The following is an 18,685-nucleotide window of genomic DNA, read 5'->3' on the forward strand; positions in this document are numbered from 1 at the left end:
CTTTTGATGAAACTCTGACTGCCAAAACTTGCAGTTCCTGCAGCTGCGGGACACAGCGACCTCGGCCCGGTTGATCACACCGTATACAGATGTCACTGGTTCTTCTTTTTGTTCATAAGGAGTTATGTCACCAAGGCCAGGCAAGGATGGAATTTCTTCAATTTGACTCTCTTTAGTTGTCAGAAAGAGTTCTCCATTAAATTCCCTGGTGCTCAAGCAGGTGAACTGGTAGGATTTTCCATAAGAAAGTAATCCAATTTGAGCTTCCCAGACCTGCAGCCGTATTCTGCCCGTCCCGTCCTCCACTCGAGCGCTCTGAGTTTCCAGCTGCCTCCCTTGGATATCCACGCTTTCTGTTCCCACGGCCAGGTGCGCTACTCTGTCAGGTTGGTGTACTCACTGCAAAAATATAAAGAAGAAAGATAATTCATTAAAATAGCAGATAGGTATGAAGTATAATTTAAAATAATATAAATTATTTAAGAACTTACATGTTGTTTTCCGGACCTTTTCTTGACCTCTACGGTTCGTTTGCACGTGTTTGGAGGGTCTCTGAACAGAAACTGTAGGTCGTTGACCACAGTCAGGTTGGTTCTGCGTCCGCATACAATGTCCAAGCCTTCACCTGAACGACCTAAGAAGAGGAGATAATACAATAAGATATACATATACTGTTTGTAGGAGAATAAGTAGCATACGTACGAATCATAGAAAGTTGATTAAATAGGCTACTTGGTTCTTTGGAGATTCCAGTCAATTTAACCGCAGATTTGCAGTTTTGCGCTCGGAGAAAAACATTTCTTTTCTCTACACAAAAAAACGGCAACTTGATAGAAGTCGTCGCGATCAACTTATGCATTAAAATATCTAGTTTTTTTTTAATGCTGATTGTTTAATTATAGATACATTGTGCATGTATCCTGTTACACGTGTCGTCGTCGTCCAGTTTAGTTTTCTTCGGTCTGGATGCTATGATGAGCTGTCAGTTATGGAAGCCCGTTTCCGCCACATTGAGTAAAAAAATAAAGATTCTTTAAGTCATAATAATGAGAAACTTTCTCATAATAATGACTTAACATCTCATAATAATGAGAAACTTTCTCATAATAATGACTTAACATCTCATAATAATGAGAAACTTTCTCGTAATAATGACTTAACATCTCATAATAATGAGAAACTTTCTCGTAATTATGACTTAAACATCTCGTAATAATGAGAAACTTTCTCATAATAATGACTTAACATCTCGTAATAATGAGAAACTTTCTCGTAATAATGACTTAACATCTCATAATAATGAGAAACTTTCTCGTAATAATGACTTAACATCTCGTAATAATGACTTAACATCTCGTAATAATGAGAAACTTTCTCGAAATAATGACTTAACATCTCGTAATAATGACTTAACATCTCGTAATAATGAGAAACTTTCTCGTAATAATGACTTAACATCTCATAATAATGAGAAACTTTCTCGAAATAATGACTTAACATCTCGTAATAATGACTTAACATCTCGTAATAATGAGAAACTTTCTCGAAATAATGACTTAACATCTCGTAATAATGACTTAACATCTCGTAATAATGAGAAACTTTCTCGAAATAATGACTTAACATCTCGTAATAATGAGAAACTTTCTCGAAATAATGACTTAACATCTCGTAATAATGACTTAACATCTCGTAATAATGAGAAACTTTCTCGAAATAATGACTTAACATCTCATAATAATGAGAAACTTTCTCGTAATAATGACTTAACATCTCATAATAATGAGAAACTTTCTCGTAATTATGACTTAAACATCTCGTAATAATGAGAAACTTTCTCATAATAATGACTTAACATCTCGTAATAATGAGAAACTTTCTCGTAATGACTTAACATCTCATAATAATGAGAAACTTTCTCGTAATAATGACTTAACATCTCGTAATAATGACTTAACATCTCGTAATAATGAGAAACTTTCTCGAAATAATGACTTAACATCTCGTAATAATGACTTAACATCTCGTAATAATGAGAAACTTTCTCGTAATAATGACTTAACATCTCATAATAATGAGAAACTTTCTCGAAATAATGACTTAACATCTCGTAATAATGACTTAACATCTCGTAATAATGAGAAACTTTCTCGAAATAATGACTTAACATCTCGTAATAATGACTTAACATCTCGTAATAATGAGAAACTTTCTCGAAATAATGACTTAACATCTCGTAATAATGAGAAACTTTCTCGAAATAATGACTTAACATCTCGTAATAATGACTTAACATCTCGTAATAATGAGAAACTTTCTCGAAATAATGACTTAACATCTCGTAATAATGAGAAACTTTCTCGTAATAATGACTTAACATCTCATAATAATGAGAAACTTTCTCGAAATAATGACTTAACATCTCGTAATAATGAGAAACTTTCTCGTAATAATGACTTAACATCTCATAATAATGAGAAACTTTCTCGTAATAATGACTTAACATCTCGTAATAATGACTTAACATCTCGTAATAATGAGAAACTTTCTCGAAATAATGACTTAACATCTCGTAATAATGACTTAACATCTCGTAATAATGAGAAACTTTCTCGTAATAATGACTTAACATCTCATAATAATGAGAAACTTTCTCGAAATAATGACTTAACATCTCGTAATAATGACTTAACATCTCGTAATAATGAGAAACTTTCTCGAAATAATGACTTAACATCTCGTAATAATGACTTAACATCTCGTAATAATGAGAAACTTTCTCGAAATAATGACTTAACATCTCGTAATAATGAGAAACTTTCTCGAAATAATGACTTAACATCTCGTAATAATGACTTAACATCTCGTAATAATGAGAAACTTTCTCGAAATAATGACTTAACATCTCATAATAATGAGAAACTTTCTCGTAATAATGACTTAACATCTCATAATAATGAGAAACTTTCTCGTAATTATGACTTAAACATCTCGTAATAATGAGAAACTTTCTCATAATAATGACTTAACATCTCGTAATAATGAGAAACTTTCTCGTAATGACTTAACATCTCATAATAATGAGAAACTTTCTCGTAATAATGACTTAACATCTCGTAATAATGACTTAACATCTCGTAATAATGAGAAACTTTCTCGAAATAATGACTTAACATCTCGTAATAATGACTTAACATCTCGTAATAATGAGAAACTTTCTCGTAATAATGACTTAACATCTCATAATAATGAGAAAATTTCTCGAAATAATGACTTAACATCTCGTAATAATGACTTAACATCTCGTAATAATGAGAAACTTTCTCGAAATAATGACTTAACATCTCGTAATAATGACTTAACATCTCGTAATAATGAGAAACTTTCTCGAAATAATGACTTAACATCTCGTAATAATGAGAAACTTTCTCGAAATAATGACTTAACATCTCGTAATAATGACTTAACATCTCGTAATAATGAGAAACTTTCTCGAAATAATGACTTAACATCTCGTAATAATGAGAAACTTTCTCGTAATAATGACTTAACATCTCATAATAATGAGAAACTTTCTCGAAATAATGACTTAACATCTCGTAATAATGAGAAACTTTCTCGTAATAATGACTTAACATCTCATAATAATGAGAAACTTTCTCGTAATAATGACTTAACATCTCGTAATAATGACTTAACATCTCGTAATAATGAGAAACTTTCTCGAAATAATGACTTAACATCTCGTAATAATGACTTAACATCTCGTAATAATGAGAAACTTTCTCGTAATAATGACTTAACATCTCATAATAATGACTTAACATCTCGTAATAATGAGAAACTTTCTCGAAATAATGACTTAACATCTCGTAATAATGAGAAACTTTCTCGAAATAATGACTTAACATCTCGTAATAATGACTTAACATCTCGTAATAATGAGAAACTTTCTCGAAATAATGACTTAACATCTCATAATAATGAGAAACTTTCTCGTAATAATGACTTAACATCTCATAATAATGAGAAACTTTCTCGTAATTATGACTTAAACATCTCGTAATAATGAGAAACTTTCTCATAATAATGACTTAACATCTCGTAATGAGAAACTTTCTCGTAATAATGACTTAACATCTCATAATAATGAGAAACTTTCTCGAAATAATGACTTAACATCTCGTAATAATGACTTAACATCTCGTAATAATGAGAAACTTTCTCGTAATAATGACTTAACATCTCATAATAATGAGAAACTTTCTCGAAATAATGACTTAACATCTCGTAATAATGACTTAACATCTCGTAATAATGAGAAACTTTCTCGAAATAATGACTTAACATCTCGTAATAATGACTTAACATCTCGTAATAATGAGAAACTTTCTCGAAATAATGACTTAACATCTCGTAATAATGAGAAACTTTCTCGAAATAATGACTTAACATCTCGTAATAATGACTTAACATCTCGTAATAATGAGAAACTTTCTCGAAATAATGACTTAACATCTCGTAATAATGAGAAACTTTCTCGTAATAATGACTTAACATCTCATAATAATGAGAAACTTTCTCGAAATAATGACTTAACATCTCGTAATAATGACTTAACATCTCGTAATAATGAGAAACTTTCTCGAAATAATGACTTAACATCTCGTAATAATGACTTAACATCTCGTAATAATGAGAAACTTTCTCGAAATAATGACTTAACATCTCGTAATAATGAGAAACTTTCTCGAAATAATGACTTAACATCTCGTAATAATGACTTAACATCTCGTAATAATGAGAAACTTTCTCGAAATAATGACTTAACATCTCGTAATAATGAGAAACTTTCTCGAAATAATGACTTAACATCTCGTAATAATGAGAAACTTTCTCGAAATAATGACTTAACATCTCGTAATAATGAGAAACTTTCTCGTAATAATGACTTAACTTCTCGTAATAATGACTTAACTTAACATATAATAATGATAAACTAATTGTGACGCATTGTGCGCTCGCGCTACGCCTACAGACTATAGGCGCCGGTTGTTGCTGATGCTGATTCTTGCTAACATGGGCATCTGCGTGATCCATGGATTTTAAACAAATAGAGCAGTATTTCAGACGAGGACTAACAAATCGTGAAATACTAACTCTACTGAAAGAGGTACATGGAGTCATATTTAGCAATCGCACCCTTGAGCGACTTTTGAGTAAGCACCAGCTTTGGAGGAGGAAGAACAAGACTGATGAAGCTGATGTGGCAGCTTTCATTCAGCAACAACTACAAACATCAGGACAGTCGCATGGTTACAGGTGGATGCATCAGAAATGCTGGCTCAATGGAATTATCACTGACAGAGAGACAGTGTGGGTGATTTTACGGTTGCTAGATGGCGAGGGAGTTGACCTGAGGTCTAGGAATCGACTTCGCCGCCGAGTGTATTTCAGCCGTGGACCTAATTATGTGTGGCATATCGATGGATACGATAAATTAAAACCATATGGAATTGGTATAAGTGGGTGCATAGACGGGTTTTCAAGAAAAATGATGTGGCTTGAAGCTTACAGAACAAACAATGATCCTCGGATTATTGCTGGGTACTTTATGACAGCTGTCATAGAGGCGGAGGGCTGCCCTAATATGGTGAGATTGGATCTCGGCACAGAGAACGTCAATGTTGCAGAGATGCAGAAATTTCTGCATCATGGAACGCATCCCGACTCTGCTTGCGTCAGTTTTGGGCCAAGCACCAGCAATCAACGGATTGAGAGATGGTGGCTTACACTTAGAAGTCAGTGCATCCAGTTTTGGATGAACCTGTTTGACAATATGAAAGAGGATGGACATTATGCTGACACTTTCCTGGACAAATGTTTGATCCAATTCTGTTTTCAAAACTTAATACAGGTAAGTACAGCTTAATACATGTTTTATTTTGTTAATTTGTTTTTAAAGGGAAAGTTCACCCAAAATGAACATTCTGTCATCATTTACTCACCCTCATGTTGTTCCAAACCTGTAGGCCTAAATATGTTTCTTTCTTTTGTTGAACATAAAGGAAGATGTTGTTTTGTCCCCTTTGACTTCCAAATAGTATTAAAAAAAATACTATGGAAGTCAATGGGGACCCAAAACTGTTTGGTTATCAACATTCTTCAGAATATCTTATTTTATGTTCAACAAAAGAAAGAAACTCATATTTAGGCCTACAGGTTTGGAACATCATGAGGGTGAGTAAATGATGACAAAATGTTTATTTTGGGTGAACTATCCTTTTACGTCTAAACCTGTTGACAATTACTTTGTGTCTCTAAAGTAGTGTTGAGTAGATAATTTAAGAAATGCAATTTCTACATGGCAGTTACATGGCACAACGCATTAAACCTGTGCGCAAGACTCTACAGAAGTTTTGGTTCAATGACTCATTAAGGCAGTGGCTTTTTGCCACTTACTATCAGTTTTAATTGTGTATTTAAATGTATAATTGCATTTCTCTATAGACTATTAAACATTTTTACATTTAAAACATTTATCTCATAACATCATTTCTGCAACTGTAATTGTTGTGTAACTGCATTGTCACTTCTGAGATAGATTTTGTTGATACATTTCATTTGAATGGTAAAAACCTAAAGTGTCTTTCTATTTTTTTTTATGATTAAATGTAAGAATTTTACATAAAAGATGAACGATAATTTTTATAAGGCTAGAAAAAATTGACCCTATAAATGTAAAAAAAAAAGGTCCTGGATATCATTTTAAGGGGACATGGACCCACAGCCCCCTAAGTAACAGCCTTCACTACCCAACACTGCACAAAATAAAGTAACTGGTGAATTACATTATGGAAAAATAATAATCTTTTGTAAGGGTGCTTTGGTATCCTTCCTGACTAAATGATAAACCCATCATGTAAATAAACCTTTTATTCGTTTTATTTTTCAGGAGGAACTGGATCAAGTGACATCATCTTGGAACAATCATAGAATACGACCAATTCATAACTCTCGATCTCCAAATGGTCGCCCATCCATTATGCATGCAGTACCTCAATTATATGGCGCAAGAGATTACTTACACCCTGTAGGCCCACAAGAAGTTGAAGTGTGTCTGGAGGAATGTGTATTCAAAGACTACCCATGTGACAAAGACGTGTTTGATGCCTGTGTTCACCTCATTACAGAACACAATCTGGATATGTCAAAAGATGTCTATTCAACTGTGGATTTTTATATCAAACTCAGGGAGTTGATAAATACTGAACTAAATGCCACAGACTAAAACTATTTGTGAAGCATATCTAAAAACAAATGTTATTCGCTGCTTAGTAATACACAAAATGTCGGGCAGCAATACCTTGATATGATCACACAATGCATCTCATTTGACTTGTACACTGTATTTCACTTTATTGGTGTCAACCTTCCTTTACATTAAATTTTTAATGCTGTGGAACACTTAATTGAAATGAAAAGGCAGGCCTACTAATGTTCAAAATAAAAATAAAATAAAAATGCTGTATGGGTTTTGTGCTGCATAAGCAAAGCAAGCAGGCAATTCTATAACCAAAAAAAAATGTGTTAAGTTTATGGTTACAGTATTCATGAAACAGGATTGTATGTGTACCATTGGAAAACAGCACAACATATCTTTGCATTGCAACATATCCTTACGACATCACATACTGAAAGGAAAGCAATGCTCACTGTAGTCACAAACAAATTTTCAACTAACATTAACGCTATAAACACAGCAACGCTAAAACAGGTTTGGATGTAGTGCTACTGGGTCAAGAAAAAAAAAAAAACATCCATATCTTTGCACTGAAATTGTGCAATATTTGTATATCTGTAAGACATACAAGTAAAGGAAATGCTCATCAGTGAGCAGCAACTGCAAACAGTCTTACAATTGACAATAACATTGCCACGTTATAATAGTTACAAAAATCTTTAAAACTTTTTCAATTGAACAGTACAGCTGCATGTACATTCAAACAATTCAGAAACAACAGCTTAAAACAAACAGTGAATAAAGGCAAGACAACTTTTATGGTGGTACATAATGTGAATTTACAAAGACTACAGTCTTGCATTTAGAAGCAGTAGTCTTTTCTAACTTCATTAATTAGATAAAGTCCATCACCCACACATTGCACTCTAAGACTTTGTTAATTTCGGATCTGAAATCAGGATAACTGTCATAGAAAACTGACAGCTCCAAGACACAACCACAAGTGTGTGCAACTGGGCGTCGTTGGAAGCCTTGAACCTGTGTGAAGTTAATGACGATAGTTTTTCCCAAAAAAAGATCCGAACCAGTGCAGAATCTAAGAAACCGAGACAGACCTTGTGTGCCAGATTCCCTAAGGTAAGCGGTTAAATACCTTTGAATCTCCCTCTGCTGGGTATTCATGTTCTCTGGGAAAGAAAGAGCCCTCAAAACCTTTCTCACAGTGGGCTGCAAGTTTTCATACACAGAAGAAATTTCATCAAGATGACTGATTGCAGTGGAAAGCATGTTTGCCCACTGCTCAATGACAAAGGCAGGCTCTTGAATCAGTTTTTTGTGGGCAAGTTCTTGTAAGATTTCCTCTGCATTGTTCTCTGTTGGAGTTTTACGACAGCTATGGCCATCCAAAACCTCAAGCAGTTCTTCTTTGTCAACAGTGTTGAAGTCAGATCGCCAGGCTTCAAAGACTGCTCGTTCTGATTCTGGAACAAATTTCAGGAAATTCTCAATGACATCGCTTTTCGCACTTCCAAAAGCGGCCTGCTCCAGGACTACTGGAGCTATTTTCACAGGAAGGTACTTTTCCTTTTTCCATCCAAAGGCAATTATACGGCCTACACTTTCCCAGTGCATTTGTCCAAAATCATGCCGAAGGAAAGGCACCTTGAAAGAGCTGCCCATAGTGCACTGTTCATAAAACTCATTCCAGAACTCAGAAAGACAGTCTCTCACAACTCCTCCTTCATCATGGCCCCTCTCAAGTTTTCCATCTGGTGCAATAATTTGAATTTTTATTTCACACCTTAAAACGCTTTCATCCAAAAAATGAGCAATGAGTTCTGGGAGGACATGACCACGGTGGACAACTAAGATCCTCTTTATTTGTTCACTTTGTGCAATAGTGTTCAGAGGTGAGAGAGGTAATGTATCATCCAAAATTTGATCATCCACATTAAAAATGTCTCCAGTGTCTCCAGTGACAAATGTGACAGTGTTGCTGTCATCCAAAGCATTCTCATTTAGGGTGGAGGAAATTATCTCTGTTGAATAAAGGAAAGGCATCTCTGGTTCCATGTTGCTCCCTATGTAAACCACATCTGTGTTATCTGTATTTCCTGATCTTTCAGCTGGCATTTTTGTTGGGGAACTGTTCAGTTCTCGTGTAGTGAGACCCACATCTATTTCCTGTTGCATATGTGAGCCAGAGTTACTTCTCTTCTTTGTTGTGAGGTAGAACCGTAAAAGTGGCAACCTGGTGTCTGCATACAGTTTTCCAACTGTAATGTCTTCATCAATAGACATTTCTTTGTAATCCTTTAAATCTACCTCAAACTCAGTGATGTCTCCCTCAGGACTTTTTCCATCTGCAAAAAACAGCTTGACTGCTTGCTGAATCAAATCAGATTTCTTGGATTCTTTTGATACATCAACTTTTCGTGTGCCACCACCCCTTCTTGTTCTCACTTGTTTAAAGATTTCATTTTCTGTATCGTAATTCATCCATCCTAATTCTACCTTTCTCATAGTCTTCTGAGCATTCTTTGCTGTGTGTTGTTGACTTGTTGTGGCAGAATCATCATACTTCGATTTTTTGGATATTTTAGATTTCAATCGCTCAAAAAGTTTTGATTTTCTGTTATTGGGATCATTCCTGTTACTGGCTTTCTGTCTGCAAAATCCCAAAATGGCCAAACGATCACCATATGATGGAAAGTATGTCTTTAGCTGTTCATCTGTCATTAGTTCGATGACACTGGCATCAATCTATAAAAAAAAAGGAAATGCAGGTTTAATATATGACATTGAGTTTGCATGTCAACATACAATTTTCGCTGAAAAATGGTTGGGTGCAAATTTATAAACAAACAAACAAACAAACAAACATACATACATACACATATATACATATATACATATATATATATATATATATACAGTCATGGTCAAAATTGATGGCACCCCTGATAAATATGATAAAAAATGGCTGTAAAAAATAAATCTGCATTGTTTATCCTTTTGATCTTTCCTTCAAAAAAATTCACAAAAATCTAACCTTTCATTGAAGTAAAAGAATTGAAATTGGGGGGTAAATCACATTATGAAATAAATGTTTTTCTCCAAAACACACTGGCCATAATTGTTGGCACCCCTAGAATTTTTTATGAGAAAAATATCTCTGAAGTATATTCCCATTAATATTTACATTTTTAAGCACACCAGGGTGACTAGGAACATGAAATTGTCCAGCTATGACTTCTTGTTTCACAGGAGTTTAAATATGAGGAAACACAAAGCCCATATTCCCTTAACCCATTTGTGCCCAAATTTTTCTGAATGGTTTCATGCATATAATCCTGTTAATAGTGTCCTATGTGAACATGTTCTGCATTTATTTTCCCCAGGTTTTTTTTTTCTTTTTTGAAAATCATATTTGAATGTGCGGCAACTATAGTTGCCGGTGGGCAAATATGTTGTATGCACCCCTTCAATGTAAAATATGAATAGGAGGAGAACATTTGGCATTTATCTCAAAATAACTGCTTTCAACAGATCAATCTTTATTCATAAACAAATTTATTATGTATAAAAGTCGAAGAACATTTGATGCAGACCCAAAAAAACTGCATCTATCTTATAATCTCTTGAATATGAATACACAACAAACAACAAATCCATTTGTATTAACCACTGTGCGCTGTTCAGGGTCTTTTTGACCCACATTTCTGACTTTCATTCATGGGGATAACATGGATAATTTGACATGGTTAAGTGTTTTTAAAAGATTTTTGCCCATCTTTTGGAAAATGCTGTTCTAAAAGTAACAATTTATCACTTTAACCAGTAGATGGCTGCAGAGCACCACTATTTGCTATTTGCTTTGTGACTAACTGAAAGACATCTTTTCACAAGTTTTTCCAGTTGTACTCATATCTACATATAATGAAATCACAATTATAATAATAAAAGTTACTTTTTGTCAAAGTTTAGGCACTTTTTGTACTGAAAAAAAATAATGTTATATTATGATTAGAATCAAATGAATTTGAACATTGGACAAAATTCATCCTCAAAATCAGAAACAACACAGAACACACAGACAGAAATGAAGTGGCACACTTTAAATTTGTAGAATTATATGAAAAACAGACGTTTGAAATAAATGATAAACTCTAAAAACTCCAACTTTTCTCTTTGTAACATCCTGACCAGGTTTGATTCTAATCATAATGGAACATTATTGAAAAACAGATTTTTTTTTCAGTACAAAAACTGCCAAACTTTGACAAAAAGTAACTTTTATTGTTATAATTGTGATTTCATTATATGTAGATATGAATCTAACTGGAAAAACTTGTGAAAAGATGTCTTTTAGTTTGAAACTTTTAGTACTTTTAGAGCTCTGCAGCCATCTACTGGTTAAAGTGATTTTTTTTTTTTTTTTTTTTTACTTTTAAAACTGCATTTTCCAAGATTTGGCCAAAAATCTTACACTAAACCATGTCAAATTATCCATGTTATCCCCATGAATGAAAGTTAGAAATGTGGGTATTTTATTTTTGGAGAATTTTTCTTTTCTTTTTTTGAACATTTTGTGGAGTAAAAATGTCCAAATGAAGAGTAAAAACATTAATAAACTGAGTAAAATTACATTTGTTTAAAATATATATATTGTTACAAAATAACATTTTGTTGCCTGGGGTCTCTCAGACCCCAAACAGCCTGACTGTAAACCTCAAACGAACAGCGCACAAGGGTTAAAGTTGTGGAACATAGTGCAGAACAAAGTGCAGCCATAACAGGGCATTGTGTATCAAAAAGGTAAATGAAAATAAATAAATACAAATAAATAGAATGAAGAAAAAAATATATCTATATAGAGATGTCATTTAAAGGGTTAAGTTATGTTTATGCACTAAACAAGACCAATAAACTTGATTTATTAACCTATTAACACAGTAATATGCCATATAACACTAATAACCATTTTCCCATAATATATGTACTTACAAGGCATTTGCCCACCGGCAACTATAGTTGCCGCTTGGACTTTTGACTAAGTATACAAAAAACTATAAATCTCTTGTAAGATTTGTTTTGTTTGGCTGATTCTAGAGACCTTCATGATTATGTAGATATATATATGTCAACAAAAAATACTTATTAGTAACATGAAAATGGCCTTTCTTTGGGAGCGTTTGTCTTCGCCCTGCTTCCTGGAAATAGGGGTAGGAAGTTGACAGCCTCATGTAACAGGGAGGAAGTGAATACCTTTTTTTTTTTCTTGAAATCCTTTATTTGGTTGTTTGCTTGCATTTCATTGAGAAATAAAACATGGACAACATCTAGAAAAATATTTACAAAAGGAAAATGACAACTATGTACTGCGGCAACTATAGTTGCCGGTGGGCTTAAATGGGTTAATCATCCATCACAATGAGTAAAACCAAAGAATATAGTTCTGATGTGCAGCAAAAGATTGTTGAGCTTCACAAAATACAAAGTGACTGTAAGAAAATAGCTAAAGAATTGAAAATCCCCATTTTGACCATCAGGGCAATAATTAAAGGAGAACTCCGGTCAATTTTAACATTGAGCTCATTTTATTGTACATTTACAATAAATGTACAATACAATTGACTGCTGTCAATACAGAGAACAACTACAAAAATCGGTGTTGCCTACACCGAGTTATTCTATTTTTAAAATTTGCACCCTGTTGACTTCAATGGGGCAAGTACTAGTCGATTGCCGAGTTCACGCGCGTGATCATAGGTAACTAAACCTATGCGCGTGAACTCGGCAATCGACTACTTTGGACTTCAACCGAAAAACAGGATGTAAACAGGTATTTGCGCTGGCTTAAATAACATCATTTTTATACATATCTTTCACATCTACTGCAGTCAGATCCACTCGTGTTCACTCAGAAGGAATCACTCACATTTTCTGTGCACTTGTAATGACACATTAAGGATGTTAAGAGCCTAAAAGCAGGTTTAGTACTTGCCCCATTGAAGTCAACAGGGTGCAAATTTTAAAAATAGAATAACTCGGTGTAGGCAACACCGATTTTTGTCGTTGTTCTCTGTATTGACAGCACTCCAAATGTACAAAAAAATGAGCTCAATGTTAAAATTGACCGGAGTTCTCCTTTAAGAAGTCATAATCAACTAAAGATGTTACGAATCTGCCAGGAAGAGGACGTGTGTCTATACTGTCTTAATGCACAGTGAGGAGGAAAGTTTGAGTAGCCAAAGACTCTCCAAGGATCATAGATGGAGAATTGCAGAGATTAGTTGAGTCTTGGGGTCAGAAAGCCTAATTGTTAAAAGAAAAATCCTCCTTGCTCATCCAAGAACAAACTCCAGCATATTCAGTTGTCAGACACGACTGGATCTTCAAAGGGACCGGATTCTGTGGTCAGATGAAACTCAAAAAAGGGCTTTTTGGCAGCAAACCCAGCAGATGTGTTTGGTGCACACAGGGATGAAGAGTACCCCATGCCTACGGTTAAATACACTGCTGGATCTTATATGTTGTGGGCCTATTTATTTGCTGGAGGTCCTGGACATCTTGTTCAGATACATGGTATTATGGATTCTAGCAAATACAAACAGATAAAAAATCAAAACCTGACAGCCTCTGCTAGAAATCTTATAATGGGCCGTGGTTGGATCTTCCATCAGGACAACAGTCCAAAACAAACATCAAAATCAACACAAAAATGGGTAATGGAGCACAAAATGAAGCTTCTGCCGTGACCGTCCCAGTCCCCTGACCTGATGAGTGGAGTGAACTGAACAGAAGAAGCACCAACATGAACTTGTGAATCTGAAGGATCTGGAGAGATTATGTATGGAGGAATGGTCTCTGATCTCTGGTCAGGTGTTCTCCAAACTCATCAGGCATTATAGGAGAAGACTCAGAGCTGGTATCTTGGCAAAAGGAGGTTGCAGAAAGTGTTTAATAACAGGGTGCCAACAATTGTGGCCGACGTGTTTTGGAGAAAAACATTTATTTTATAATGTGATTTACCCCCACTTTCAGTTCTTTTACTTCAATGAAAGGTTTTTTGAAGTTTTTTGAATGAATTTTTTGAATGAAAGATCAAAAGGATAAACAATGCAGATTTATTTTTTACAGCCATTTTTTATCATATTTATCAGGGGTGCCATCAATTTTGACCATGACATATATATACATATATATATATATATATATATATATATATATATACACACACACACACACACATATATACACACACACACATAAATATATATACACATACACACATCTATATATACACACATTAGTGCTGTCAATGTTAACGCATAAGATACATTTTTGTCCAGTTTAACGCGCTAAAATATTTAACGCAATTAATGCAGCATCTGTTTTTTCTGTCGTCATTTAGCTAGCATTACATTATATGACCATGCTGTTATTCATGCAAATGCTTTTAAACCATTCAAGAGAACGCACTGCCTGTGAATGTCCTGACAGCACAGAAAGACGCGTGTCAGTATCCTGCGCCAGAATAGAGTTCTCTTTCACGCTTGAACGAACAATAACACACAACACGTTGATCTTACAGTGATGTCACCATGTGGTCACAATGTCAGCAATCTGAGTTCACAGTGATCTAAAAGTGTAACCTCACAGCGCACTCACTAGGTGCGCAAACTATGACCACAATATAAGCTCATCCCAGCTAGACATGTTATTGTTCTATTAATGTTTTGGGAGCATTATGTTATGGTCTTGTAATGTTTTCTGTAGCTAATTTTATTTTTGTTACCAGAATGTTCTCATAAAAGCTAGGATAACACTCTCTAAAAAACATTTTAAACATTGATAGAACATTATCCCCTAACACTCTTATAAAGTTTTAGCGGAAAGTTTCCCAGCAGACACAGGACTGAACCTTTTACATTAAAAGAAGTTTGTTTGAAAGTAATAGTTTGGTTTGGTCACCATTGTGGAGGTCAGTGTTTGCTTTAGTTGGGCTCTTTGGCCTTGATTATTTGATGTTAGTTTCTTTGACTTCTGTAAGTGTTTGTTATAGCAAGAGAAAATGTGATCAAGTATGTTTGCTACTTGTTGATAATAAAGATATTATCATAATGTAGTGGCCTGATTTCATCCAGGGAATGGTCTCTAGTATCAATTTTACATGATCATAAAAATTCTGGATTTATACAGCATGAGATCCTGCAGCATTTTAATCTTTTAAATTTTTAATGCAGAGTATTTAATATTAAAAACAAAATTTGTGTACATTAACTTTTAAATCCCTTCATTGAGACAAACACATACCTCAAGAATCAGCACATGAATCTCTATAACGATGACATGCTTCATGCCGCAATGCATTCTGGGTGCATCACACAAAACTCATCAGTGGCTCCCAGAATGCATTGCAGCATGAAGCATGTCACCGTTATTGAGATTCACGCGCTGATTCTTGAAATTTGAATTTGTCTAAGTGAAACAGTAGTTCAAAATGTTTCGTTTTTTTATTATTATACAGATTGTCTTATTTAAACAGTGTTGAAAGTCATGCTATAAAGTGAACATTACTATAATCAATTATTAGAAATTAACACACATAGGCCTAACTGTCTAGAAGAGATCAACTAATCAGAGCACTACATGTTAATTATATCATTATCATCATCATCATCAAGTAGCTGACATGTTCTTGCCATAAGACAGTTACAGCAGCCAGAGAAAAACTAACATTAAAACATCATGTCAAACTGCCCAACTAAATGGGCATAATGTAGAATATGGGCATAAACCATAATGGTGACATCAAACCAAATTATTAATTTAAATAAACCATCAACATCTAAACCTCTGTTAATCTCAATAAGGACTTTTGTACACACATGACAAGTAAATCTGGTTTGTAATAAGTGAAGTTGGTAATGCTGTTTGTGGAGTTGTTTACTGAAGTTGGAGCCTGACATCAGATGTTTAGAACGTCAACCCAAATTTCATTTTCAACCAAAATTTGATGTCTGAGCGAAGTCCATGTCCAAAAACATTTCTAGCTGGGGTGACTCACATTGTGGCCATAATATGAGCACACAGTGAGTGCGCTGAGCGGTTACACTTTTAACTCACTGTGACCTCACATTGTGATCATATGGAGAGATCACTGTGAGATCAACGTGTTGCCTGGGAATTATGCCTAAATGTAAGTTTTGTCGAGTATCCTCATAAGAGCAGTCTTAAATTAGTTAAATAAAGTCTTAAATGAAAGTAAAGACAAAAGTATTCTTAGATTTCTAATAGTATAAGCTGAGTGCATGTGCGGCTTCAAGAGAGCAAAAATACAGATATGTTGTACTTCATTTATGCTATTTTATACATTTTCATCATCTTTATCTCTCTATATACACCCATTTCAATCATTTTATATTACCGTTTAATCTTGTGTGCCATGTTGTCTTCACCAGAAATTTAGAGAGAAGTGAACACCTCCACCTCAAAGTTTTTATCATCAAAGGATGATGTTGTGAAGCATACATTTTTCATCACTGTTGCTTCAGTATAATAAGACTTTTTGAATTTGTGCTGGTGAGATTAATTCTCATTGATAAATTTAACAAAGATTATTTAATAGATCTTCTGCTTCTTGCTCTTCCACTGCCTCTGTCTACCTCTTGGGCTATATTTAAAATTAAAACCAACTTTGTGATAGATCTAACTTTCTTAGCGATAAGAAATCTGGGGCAGACAAGATGGCTTCCAACCTCTGGTTTCACAGACAAAGCTAGTCTCAGACTAAAATGCATGTTGAGTTGTTTTAACTGAACCAAGTTACCACAATACGCACAATACTTAAAGGTATTTAGCAGTGATATTGCTAGAATTTTCTATTTACAGCAAAGTTAGCTGATTGCCTGCACAGAATATGATAACATTATAATATAACTATATATATATATATATATATATATATATATATATATATATATATATATATATAATTCTGACTTAGTCTAAGCCCTGTTTGTGAAACTTAAATGTACTAAATTAACTTGAATGTAACTAAAGAAAGTATAAATTACCAGTTTATGAAACCTTTATGTATAATCCTAAACCCCTGCCCTGCAGTCCTTCATCTGTGCCACATTTTTGTCCAGCTGCATTGTCTCACCTTTTCTTGTTCCAGTTTCTCAACGGTTTCCTCTGGAACATTCCTCATTCGCAGAAACTCAATTAGATCATCCATCCTGTAGACATATACAAGTTTTTATCCTCTCTAGGCCTTTACCCACATGACAAGTTTGATTACCAGTATTGTATTTAAAGAACACACACATACAGACACACATTACGAGTATATCAAAACCATAGTTACTACAGTAAACTCATCGTCAGTTTTGTATGGCTAGTGATGTGTAGATTTAAGTCGTAATTTATATTTGCACATAACAGGATGTTTTGTCCTGTTTTCTCTGAAAACGTTGTTTAGAATGGGGCTGTTTTGAACTGGTTTTGAACTTGCTTCAACACTGCCTTTATTGGGGTCTGTATCGAGAGTTTAGGGACAGTCCCTTAGTTCGGGCAGTGTTTAAAATGTTTGGTTCTGCACTATGCTGTTGATTACATTCCATGATTAAACTCATATAGTCTTCATATTAAACTCAAAAACATGCACATATAGTTATAGCTCGCGTCGCGCGATTCAAACAGTAACTTATCGTCTCACATTTCACTTGCGTGTTTAGTGTTCGATAATTAATAAACGTGACATAATCAAAGAGATTTGGCCAACTTAGTAATCGACCATTTATCTACCAATGGGAACGACAATACGCGAATGACAACCTGGCCCCTCTTGTGTTCACGCAACCAATCGTTAAACCGTGCAAACGTTTATGATATGCAACGTTTTAACTTACAATTACTTTTAAAAAAAGTGTTCAGCTGTTTTACCTTCATAGCATACTTACATTCAAAACAGTTCTTCATGATACGCAGCACTCCTCGTCCTCGCTTCAGTCGCTTGCTGTCTGAACGCATGTGCACAATGCACATTGCGCATGCGTGGATTAAGTCATAATTACGAGAAAGTTTCTCATTATTACGAGAAAGTTTCTCATTATTACGAGAAAGTTTCTCATTATTACGAGATGTTAAGTCATTATTACGAGAAAGTTTCTCATTATTACGAGAAGTTAAGTCATTATTACGAGAAAGTTTCTCATTATTACGAGATGTTAAGTCATTATTACGAGAAAGTTTCTCATTATTACGAGATGTTAAGTCATTATTACGAGATGTTAAGTCATTATTATGAGATGTTAAGTCATTATTACGAGAAAGTTTCTCATTATTACGAGATGTTAAGTCATTATTACGAGAAAGTTTCTCATTATTACGAGATGTTAAGTCATTATTACGAGAAAGTTTCTCATTATTACG

At 34.2% G+C, this 18,685-nt stretch overlaps 1 protein-coding gene across 1 annotated transcript; it reads right to left on the reverse strand.

Moving 5' to 3' along the window:
* Nucleotides 1-374: 374 nt before the first annotated feature.
* On the reverse strand, nt 375-17,527 carry LOC307156962 (uncharacterized protein; the record flags this gene model as incomplete). The annotated part of the gene is made up of 4 exons (XM_079868692.1): nt 17,415-17,527; nt 8,359-10,006; nt 508-634; nt 375-399 (listed from the first exon to the last, which is right to left on the reverse strand). The coding sequence occupies exons 1-4, from the start codon at nt 17,487-17,489 to the stop codon at nt 375-377; spliced, it is 1,875 nt and encodes a 624-aa protein (XP_079724818.1). The 5' UTR covers nt 17,490-17,527.
* Nucleotides 17,528-18,685: the final 1,158 nt, after the last annotated feature.

The sequence above is a fragment of the Squalius cephalus genome (assembly GCF_949319135.1).
Source record: "Squalius cephalus genome assembly, chromosome: 4".
In the NCBI taxonomy this organism is placed as follows: domain Eukaryota; kingdom Metazoa; phylum Chordata; class Actinopteri; order Cypriniformes; family Leuciscidae; genus Squalius; species Squalius cephalus.